Here is a 12,189-nt window from a genome sequence, read left to right as displayed (position 1 = left end):
TTACTAATAGAAAAAATGGGTATGTTTATAACTTGTTATGTTTATAACCAGATTGTTTATTTCCTCCAATTTTATGGGCAAAAGAATCATCTCAATACCCTAGGTAAATTTTTTCAAGAAATATTGAACATTTCAGAAAATATATTATGTTTAATTTTAATTTTTATAGGACTACTAATGCCACAGAAAGTTTTCATAGAACTTTTAACAGACAGTTTATTGCGCGCATCAACCTATAAACGCGGTGATACAAACTTTACTCGAAACTCAGGCAGAAACGTCTTTAAAACTCAATACCATTCAACAGGGTACTGTTCAAAAGACATCAAAAGCAGAACAAGAAAAAATTTTAAAAAGAATACTATCACAATATTATAGTAGCTACTGTCAAAAAAAAACTTCGGAAGGATTAATTAAATACTTAACGTATCTGGGAAATCTATATCGGGGAATAAAATGTAACTTATTTTTAAATTTTTGCATCATTGTATTATTGGTAGGTATGTATATTGACATGAAACTTATAACTTTTAATTATTTTATTCAATTTTTATTTTATTTTGACTTGAAGATAGTTTGGCAACGTTGCACTTAATTTCGTAAACTGTTTTTTGGGGTCACCGGTTATTTCATTATTCCATTTCGGGTGTTCTCAATCGTACGCCAAAAAAGGTCAAACGTTCTCAATCGTATTGTAGCCTTTTTAAATTTATAAATTACTAATATAATATTTTTTTTTTAAATTTTTTTAGTAATTTTTTAATAATTTTTTTTAAAATAATGAAATAAAAAGAAATTATGCATTAACGTTTTTTGATATATTTTTATAGGTTATGTGAGTTGTGAGTTATAAGTTATGAATTAGGGGAACCTTGTTTTAAATTTTCAAATCTGTTTGCACATACGGGTAAAAGTGTAAAACACAATACGTGTAACATAAGCTGTTCACACTTATGACACAAGTATAAATGTATGATACATTGGGGTCAAGAATATGATTCACATATTTATGAGCTAAAAATATGGACTCTAAATAGCCTAATTAAATTTCTTTTATTGAAGCTCATAATGTATTAAAGTGTCGTAGACAATAGTTCTATATATTTAGAACTCATAACAGTGGCGGATCCAGGGCTTAATTTTGGGAGGGGCATGGGGGGAGGGCAAAAGTACAAAAAGTTGCAAAATTGGATACAAGATTGGCTAAACACAGTATAAAACAAAGGAAAACTACAGTGTTGGGGGGGGGGCAAATGCTCCTTTGCCCCCCCTGGATCCGCCACTGACTCATAATATAATGTACCATGCATTCATATAAATTATATTTTAGAAATATTCTATGAAGCTTATACAGGTTTAAGTGTAATATAGCCGAGGGGAATCATTACTATAATACCCGTTATACAAAAAATATCAATATTTGTGTACCTACCAACATTAACATAAACAGCTTGGTCTTACTATAGCTCTATATCTGCTGATATCCAAATTTAGGGCAACTAAATATCAATATTTATAATTTTAACAATGTATATTTATTTGCCATTTTTATAAAAAGCTAGATTTTTCAAAAATATACTTATGACGTGTCGGACTTAGAAATGGATTACTCCGACTATAACGTTCAAAACACTAACAGTGTGCCTGGGTCGTACATAGGAATGGACCCGGCTTATTGCTTATGCATACCTCCTTTATCGGACCAAAGTCCCGGGAATCACCACGAAAGTATGGAAATATCCGTTTTGGATATAAAAAACGACAAGTGTTAAAAAAATTGCGAAATTAGCAGCAAATACAATAATAGGTTGTCTGCTAACAGTGAATCGATGTTAGTTAGCGAAGACTGTGTTTCATTGAAGATGCTGAAGTCATCGCCAAAAGCGTATTTTTCTAAAAGGCTAAAAGGCCTTTTCTTAAAAGGCTGAGTATATAAATGATTCGAGTATTAAGTTTGTTGATGAGGATGACGGAGATGATGTAAAAGATATTTATGTAGATAATAAAGCGGCTTAAACGCATTAGATTTCGCTTATAAAAACATTTGATGTCACAGTATATTGTCCTTAATATAAGTTCTTTTAATATGTATTTGAATTTTGAATATATATTATCTTTTACTGAACATTGCAATTTTGATTTCAGGGGAACTGGACATCGATTCAAATGTTGAAATATGCCTAATAAGTTTAATAGTTTAAATCATTATGTAATAAAACTAATCTGTGCTCACTTAGTATTTAATTCAAACAACCAGAATAAAATATATGCAAATACATACAAATCTGCGCTGTAGTTATTATAATAAAACTATAGTATAATACTATATAATACTATAGTATAATACTATATAATACTATAGTATATCATACTAAATAATTGAGTTTGGTGTATACCCAAAGGATAAAGGCTAATACAACTTTGTTAAAATTATGTTTTATTTTCATGATAAATATTGCATTCAGAAGAATCCATTTTACTATCATTATTAAAATTATAGTTAATTATCCTGTTATAATACTTAAATGTGAGAATATTATCTAGACCCTCAAGCCTTTTTTGAGTGAATATTTTAATTTTGAAGCAAGTTATTAACGTTACAAATTTCACAAGATACTTACAATTATAAAATGGTCATAAGAACCTGCTGAAAAAATTATAACACTACTAAATATATCACAAACAATGTATATTATCAAAAAACTTATTGCACCTATTATATTAATTGTCTTATATACATTCTGTTTTTTATTTTTTTTTTTACATTCTCTTCTTCTTTGTATAATTATAATTAATCTGTAATTTGTATTTGTTTTTCTTTTTAAACGCCAATAACCCTGGTAGTTGAGGCGTATTTATAAATAAAAAAAAAAAAAAAAAAATGGTCATAAATCATAACTAGTTTTAAAATTATTTTGTTTCAGGTGCATTGCATTAAAATTTGAAAAAAAAATAAATTGACCATTGCAAGATGAAAATAATAGATGGCTGGTACGTGCTCTTACTAATACAAAAAATGGGTATGTTTATAACTTGGGTTTCATGCCTTAGTGTTAAAATATTTAAATTTTTCTCAAAATTGTTTAAATTATATTTTAGGAATTAAAAAAACGTAAATATTTATGTATTGAAGACTATAATGAAGATTTTAATTTTTATTAAGTGAATGATGGGCCTGTTCAGCATAGCCTAATGTATACAGTATGTGGAACACCTTTTAAGAATCTGATTGAATATATAATTTTGATAATCACAATCATTATAGTAACATTTACACATTTTAATGAATCATTTAAAATAATAAAACAAACTAAAAATTCTTATTGCAAATTCTTCCAACTCTATTGATAATGGAGTATCATATCTCTTGATAATGTAGCCATCAAATAGAAATCGGGAAGTAGCCACGCCCTAAAATATTAGAATTTTGGATGAATTAAAAGAATATTTAAATTATAAACATTAAACCAGCATACACGCTTAGTTAATACTATACTCTATTCAAAATAAGAACAGACCAGGCAGTGGAAAACAACTCGCTGATGTTTGCACATCTATCCCCCCTATGGCTACCTTCACAAATCAGCCCAACATACCTACCCGTAAGAACCATCTGTCGCTACTGCCATGGCGAACGTTCATTACAGACTAATTCACACATTTTGCAGAAAGCTTATTTGTGATAAGTGAATGCGGTCTATTTTTATTCTGAATAGAGTATAGCCTTACAGATAAATAAAAATATCAATATCAATATTTGAAATCAAAATTCGAAATGACATACATTTGAAAAAGTGATAATTAATCAAAAACTGCGAAGCCACGGAACGGTAAGACCGCTGTGATTGGTGAGCGTTGTCTCCGTGTTACAAATTCACAACATAGCAAATGTGTTTTTAAATTAATTTAACAAATACTGTTTAGTTTGAGACCATATTTTGAGCCTGACTCACATTTAATTCATTTTTGTTATAAATTTAAAATGATTTGGAAGTATCAAAAATGTAATTGGTATAAATATACATAACTTTGAATATAATATGCATAATTTAACCATAAAAAAAGGCGAAGATGCTTAAATAATTACTCATATAAATATGATTGACTGAAGCCAATAAGAAGTGGTGAATACAGGCGAAGTAAAGAGCGGAGGCTGCAAATCAAAGAAACTGTGATGATACCCATCTTATATATTATCATAATATTTATATTGTCACGATGTGCACATAAGCAAATTGATTCCATTGTAACGTGGGTTCCACGTCTTGACTTGATTTAATTTTTACACTGTACAATTGTTTATGTAAACAGGGATGTTGTGCACTATTGCGCTACTACATACCGCCCTGACGCAGACAACCACCCAGCCGTACGCCCTTCGAAATCTCCCAAACCAAATAATTAAATTTAACATGAGAACTAAACATGAATTTATGTATTTATATTTTCGTATTATTTTGAAACATAATCTTAATAGCACTATGTGTTGATGCACTTGGTTGTATTGTTATGAATAATGTTTTACATTTTTCTTGAGTTCGGATAGGCAACTGTACACGTACACTATTGTTCACATAAACACATAATAATTATTAAGCTTACAAGTATTTAATGAGTGTAGTTGGCTTATATTATTGCCTAAATAGGTGGCCAAAATGGCCAAAATATTATGAGATATCATTACCCAACATTGTATAGTCTTGATTTATTTTGAAAATAATTCATTATGTACCTATTATTTCATGTGATATTTTGTGAATAAATATTGTACGCGATATTATTATTTGTCTTACAAGTTTAATTATATATTAAAATGGAGAAGACAATACAAGTTTACTGACGGCTGAAGCCATCTCTAATTCAGAAAGAAAAATTAATAAAAGTACGCTAATAATGTAATTAGTTTTTATAATAATAAAATATATCCATATTTTTAATTTATAGTACGAGATAAAAAAGGGAAACAACGAAGACATTTTATGTTTCGATTTCAAAAAACACGAAAGTTCCGGTGAGTGCTTTATATTAAATATTATTATATTGCATGTATTTTCCACCCTACATTTCCTTTGAGGGCAAACGATCATGTTTAAAGCATTACATGTACTCTTTTTTGAAAACGTAATATAATATATTTGTTTTCCGAATGTGGCCCGTGATACTATTATTACAAACTAGCTGATCTCGCATGCACTTCGTTGCCCGTTAAAAATGCGAACTCTATAGAATTCAAACTGTGTTCAATTCGTTATTTAATATTCGGTTTAATGGTGTTTAAAACTTAAAAATGTTCAACGATTATCTCGCATCTTCAACCTATCCTTCATAATATATTCCATGCAATTTAAGATTATGGCGAGTCTTGAATCCTAGTAACGTTACAACTTATGTATCCATGACGCTAGATAACCAATCAGAAGCCAGGCGCGCGTTCACACGTTTTCCATTATAAGACACATATACGTACATACTACATAGGTATCAGCTTTTATGCACGTTCACACATGTGTCTAAATATGAATATATATTCCAACAATTAATTAGTAATTACCGATTTATCATCGTGACTAAAGGTTTTTAGTATATTCAAATTTTAAAGTATAATATTTTCCTATAAATATAGGCATGTTTTTGAGCTAATAATATGATATAGTGCCTAATGGTCAGTTGAAAACCACAGGGCACTGACCCATGCCTATTTAAAATCAGAAAGGAGCAAATTCCCATCTTGCCTCGCCACAAATGACGCCACTGGTATTATAAAGGACGTCTAGGGCTTGCTTCCTAAAATAGTTGAAAACCCTCTGCAGGTACAACGTATAAAACATATTATATATTATTTTAATTATTGTTATTAGATTTCAAAATTTAAAATACAACGCAGAGTTCAGTTTATCTAGAAACGGGTGTTCCAATAATCTACAAGTAAATGTTATTTGTCAATGTTATTATTGTAGACATTAGGCAGCGGAATATAGAAATAAATCAGGGAATGGATTCATTACAATTATAAAATGTATACATTTATAATAGGTAAATGTCATAATTGTAAAAAACTAGGAACAATAATACAATTTAACAGGTTAAGCACCAATAAAAAAAATTTCAGTTATAACTATAGGAACATAGCGCTACGTACGGTTTTAAAAACCTAAGTGTAGTCTTGTTTTTGTCACCGTGTAGAGTCTCAAAATCCTTAATTTTACATGTTAGGTCTTACGGAAATGAAATAGTGCATGGACGGAAGGACGGACATTTTTAGACACACCTACTGATTCTGATAAGAAGTATTTTGACAAGTAGTACTTTAACGTAAGGTAAATATGCCTACGTGGCGCTAAACCTATTCAATTTACGACAACGCCATACCCATGCATACACAGCAAATTGTACATTCTGAATAATTTATTTAACTCTGTTATGTTGTTTGACCTATTAACAAATATAGTAATAAGAATATTATCTAGTCGATGGCATATGTTTTTTTTTAATGTTGAAAATTTAAAGTAATGTATGGGCATTTTTAAATAGTAAATTGTTTGTCCATTTTAAAATGTTCATGAGTTATGAGTTACCTTTAAAATTAAAATATTAAAAAAACACCTATTTTATGGACTAAATAATATTCTTATTTTTAAATTTGGTAAAAGGTCGATTCATCCTAAAATGTTAAACATAACAGAGTTAAATTAATTATTCAGAACATACAATTTGGTATGTTATGTATTTTTAAATAAGAGACAACGTACGCAGGTATGGATTTAAATAAAACATTTGCCCACACATATTATAGAAGTTAACTATTGCAAAATTGGATAAAATAGAGATTTTTTTAAAAATAAAACTTGTAATTTTAAAATTTAAGACAGTTTTTATAAGGAAATGATAAACTGTAAGTTGACCAAAAACCTACTTATCTTGTATATACGAACATAATTAATCATTGAAAAATAAAGTACAATATAGGTACAAATTTCTCATCAAATTTAGATTATGGGGCCGGAGTGGCGCAGTGTACGCAGTCACCATTTTCCCGTGCTGTCGTCCGATTGCGTCATCCGGTTTCCAACTATAGGTCCCACTCCACTGGGAGTGAAGACCGCACATGTCTCCTCTTGGAGAAGGGGGGTAGTATCATGCATATAGTGATATATACATAGATAAATAGATCACATGATCTCCCTACTACCCACTTGTGATAAGCATTGTCAAAGACCTTGAGGTCGTTTCAATGAACAATTATAGAAATAAAAAAAAAAAATTAGATTATAAAACTATATACCTGTACAGGTAGTGCTCAACTAGTAAATTGTATTCACTATAATTGACATCTGACGAAAACATGTTATTTCAGGTTTTTATCTGATATGAATAGTACTATTTTCACATATGGACAGGTAATATTTAATTTGGGTTTTTTAAATAATGTTTACGAACATACAATTATTACCAGCTGATTTAATTTTATAGACTGGTAGTGGTAAAACCCATACAATTTTCGGATCAAAAGTTTACAATAGAAATATCCATGTCAAATATCCAAATATATAATGTCGAAGTTTATGATTTAATCCATTGATAAACAGTGTTAAAAAGATTTCAAAAGTTAAAAATAAAAAAAAATGTGCAATTAACGTAAGTTTATCAATTCATAAATAGTAGTATAAAAAAAATATAATTTACTTTAGTTAATTGGGTTAATATATATTAATTATATATAGTTAATTTTATATAATATAGTAAGACACTAAAATTGAATGTGAAAAATAATGGAGGAACCGATTTTAAAATTTTTAACGTGCAGGTAAAAGTGAAAATCAAAAATGAAGTTGAAGTTTTACAAAATATAGTAAAATCGGTGAACAAACATAAACGAGTTTACTGTACCTGCACCAAGTTATAAACTCCTTTGCAAATAGTTATTGTCAAACACACGTTCCATATCGTAATTCCATAATAACTTTGGTGTTCAAAGATTCTTTAAGACACAACTGTGCCACCAAAATTATCACTACAGACTCAATGGCGTCCGCAGGAATTTGTCAAGGGGAGGGCAAAATAATTTCCTTTTTACATTTTTACTTATTCCCCCCTGCGGACGCCCTTGTCTACAATAGCCCTAAACAATTAAAGTATCGTGGTTAGTTATTATTTAATTAGGCTTTATAAATCGATGATAATATCTGAGTAACTTTTACAGTAATCAGTATATTCTACTTCACGGTATACCAAGGACGTGTCAGACGTAAAAAATATCATCGAGAAACCGAAGAGATCAAAACATAAACGAAGTTTGAAATTGTCAGGAACAAAAATCGTAAAAATTGTGAAATATATGCATTTTATTACATAAAAATTTAGTAGTTTTTTTTTACTTAACCCCGTGGACTTTTTAATCTATTAGGTACTTATCAATTAGTGTACAGCTGATTAAACAAATTTTGAAAAGTTATTTATATGTCCCAGCCCAGTATTTACATCAACCTTAAGTCGACACATTATATATTACTCTATTGAACTGTAAAAATGCTTAGATTTTCAACTTCAATATATTTTCAGATGGGTGTCAAATTCAGTGAATTTAGTATAAGTTAGGTACCTTTGTGGGTCAAAAATAAAAACTTCTAAATACCTAATTGGAAACTTAAATTAAAAACTAGTTATTTTGAAGTTAAAAATGCATACAATATTCAATTTTTATAACCTAGGATTGGAGATTTAATGCAAATACATTTTTTTAAAAGCAATATACATGTATCATACAGTAGTTTTGTAATATTATAGGGGGTCAGTATTCGCTCTGCATCGTTCACTGTAATTCAACATAATATAATGAATTACAATAAAATTTACTCAACGACAAGGTAGGTACACTCGACCTCTACGGCCCCACCTACAACTGTACAGCAGAGCGTTTCCTACGCCATTATTTATTTATAAAATGTCTTTTAACCAGGGACTTTAACCTTTATGATTTTGTCAGTTTAGGCTTCGGTTTCGGATCTTAAAAATCCAAAATGTAGGTTACGGTTCTGATTTCGGTTTTCAAAAATAAAAATTTTGGTTTCGGCTTCGGTTAATACTGGTTTTAACCATTTAAATTTGACTTTAGCTTTTTATTTTATTTTATTAATTAAGTACTGTATAAATTATTTCATTGATTGTTGTAATTTTCTCCATGGGGATAATATTATAATCATGATTATAATTGTACAGTCATAATATACATCACAATGACATAGATAATTCGGTTTTCAATAGTCATAATAATATAATATCATTATAAAGGTATCGAAATGCAAATCAATATTATTTTAAAATATATTTTATCCTTTTGCACGGATTCGGAAAAATAAAATGTTACAAATATAAACATTGGAATGCAATGACACTTTACAACGATTTCGGGAAATCGATTTACGACAAACTGTTGAATTTTAATTATAACCATTACGAAAGCTGGAAAATACACATAAACGCTTCAAAAAGCACAGCAGTCATATTTAGCTTAAGTTGCTATTCCACTCCACCACCATTAAGATTCGATAACGATTCCATATCTTGGCAGCCTTCTGTCAAGTACCTTGGTGTCACGTTAGACAAGAGGTTAACCTGGGGCCTCACATAGCTTCTAAACTACAACAAGCATACCAGCGCCTCTCTATGCTATTCCCTATCCTAAACAAAAAATCAGAAATACAAAAAAAAATGCTCAATACTAATTTACAAGCAATTATACTACGCTCACTAATCACCTACGCCTGCCCTATCTGGGGTAACTGCTCAGCGACACACTTAAGAAAAATACAAATTTTCCAAAACAAAATATTAAGGATAATAACAAACGCACCATGGTTCATACGCAACGAAAATCTTCATAAAGACCTCCGAATCATTAAAATCCAAGATCACATAAGAGCTCTTGCTGAAAATGTCCATAGTTCACTCCATAAATCAACTGGCTCATTACCTACACATACGTCCACCACCTCAAAGACGTCTAAAACGCGGTCGTCCGCAAGATCTTATTCGATAATGACTATTAAATAAATATTAAACTATAACGTAAATTACCAATAATATTATATTCTTTATCCACACTTTCATTGTTGTCTGCATGTCTGATCATTCTTAACTTAATTACCATTGTTTGTCACTATTGTTATTACTTATTATCGCTATTACTACTTAACTATTATCATGTTAAACTAGTCAAAAATTAATGTTACTAAGTATACATAGATATAGATAGCCTTAGGCTAGGAATGTCTTATTATTATAAATAAAATAAAAAAAAAAAAGTACTGTATAAAAAAAATTAACATATTAAGAACCTCTATTTAATGGCAGGTATTAATTGTAATTAAGTGTACCTATTTCAGGTAATATAATATCACCTTGAGTTATAATTGGTGTAACTACATTTTTTTTTAAATTTGTTTTATATTTATAGATTCCGTATTTTTAAAATTATTTATATTATAATTATTCAAGCTTTTTAAATAAATATCCAAAATAAATATAGTCAGGTGCAGCGAAATCACTGTTCATTGCACCTGTGTGCACAACTATAAATTGTATTATGTTACAATATTTGGTTAATTACTTTGTATATTATAACTTATTAGATACAGTACCATTTACCCTATACAGTATGTTAAGTTAATTTTGCTTAAAACATGGTGTATAAACATAACATACCTAATATTATATTGGTTTTATCATCGGTGATCTATAAGAAAATTACAAATTTATGTCATACCTACGTTTCAAATAAATTGCTGTTGAAAAAACCAAATCTGTATGTATCACCACGTGGACTTGACACTGAGATGATGTCGGAGCGATAGGGGATTTTTGGCACACACTATACGACGGAAGTCAAATATTATACTTAGTATAGGTTTGTCGTGATCACATTTGACCGCCCATTGCATAACCCTAACACATTTAGACCCGACCAATTACAGGACGGCACGATCGCGTAACCGGCACCTGTTTGGTTATAAAAACTATACGCTAACCGATCGAAATGACAGTCAATCAGCTGTTAACGCACAAACAAATTATAATTATCATTATTATATCGTTTATCTTTCACCCTGCACCTAAATTTCATATAGTACTTATCGCGGCAGTAATACACGCACTCATTCGCCGCATCGACTTCGACACTGCAAGCGATCCGCCAAGGAGCTGATTCTGAATTAATAACGGATATCGTACCGCATATTTAAGTTTTTAGTATAATAACAAAAAACATCAATAATATGTTTCTGCCGTACGCCGCCGTGGCCGTGTTCGCTTTCACGGTGATGTTCAATCTATCAACGCAGTTTGACAACATAATCTTCTCGACGTGCAAGGAATGTCTGGAGTCGAATTGCCACCGCGTAGATAAGAGACCGTGCATAACCAGATACTGGGAGAAATACAATTTTACATGTTACACTTGCGACACAAATTTTGATGGCATCAAACAGCACTACACCGAAGATGAATGCAAGGCAGCCTGCACGGACCCGGAGAAGGTGTGCGTTTGTGATTTTGAGTGTTACATTTGCGTCCCAAAAGAGATGGGCTGCTGGAAGAATTGGACGCGATGCAATCATTACCCAGTCGAGGAACCAACGTGCGTGTAAGTCCCGTACGGTGCCAGCCAGCACGCCCGCCGTGAGATTATAATTAAAATAATATTATGATAATAATATATTTTCAATTATGATTTTTGTTCTTAGAAAAAAAAATAATACTCCATTATGTAATAATAATATTATAAAGTATAATATAAGAGTATACGCATCCGATCATCACCGCAGTGAAGAATTTATATTATTGTTTCCAGGGTTTTACTTCGCACAATATTCTCACACAAAAGGTATATCTCAGTCGTTCGGTACCGTTTATCGCGAGTGGACGCTCGTTGCGTGCGTCCGTTATCGCCTTTCACTAATGGCATTCTTGACCACCCAACCTTAATATGTTTGCTTCTAAATCCTCTAAACGTAATTTATCTTCATCGTCTAGCAATGATGGAGTTAATAAAAACAAAATTTTTGTCTCGCCGAACCGATTTGCCTCTCTCTCCGAAGATGCCGATCCTCACCCGGAGGTGTTCAGTCCTCCACCTGTCACAGTCTCGCCTCAAGCAGAGGACACCTCTACACACACCTATATGGAACCGCCACC

At 30.7% G+C, this 12,189-nt stretch overlaps 1 protein-coding gene across 1 annotated transcript; it reads left to right on the top strand.

The window, feature by feature from the left end:
* The first annotated feature begins 11,050 nt into the window (after positions 1 to 11,050).
* LOC103309425 lies at positions 11,051 to 12,180 on the top strand. Its single transcript, XM_008184812.3, has one exon. The coding sequence runs from the start codon at positions 11,271 to 11,273 to the stop codon at positions 11,640 to 11,642; it is 372 nt and encodes a 123-aa protein (XP_008183034.1). The 5' UTR covers positions 11,051 to 11,270; the 3' UTR covers positions 11,643 to 12,180.
* Positions 12,181 to 12,189: the final 9 nt, after the last annotated feature.

Source organism: Acyrthosiphon pisum, chromosome A2 (assembly GCF_005508785.2).
Source record: "Acyrthosiphon pisum isolate AL4f chromosome A2, pea_aphid_22Mar2018_4r6ur, whole genome shotgun sequence".
In the NCBI taxonomy this organism is placed as follows: domain Eukaryota; kingdom Metazoa; phylum Arthropoda; class Insecta; order Hemiptera; family Aphididae; genus Acyrthosiphon; species Acyrthosiphon pisum.
The sequence above is the reverse complement of the archived record's forward strand: the minus strand, read 5'-3'. Positions and strand labels throughout refer to the sequence as shown.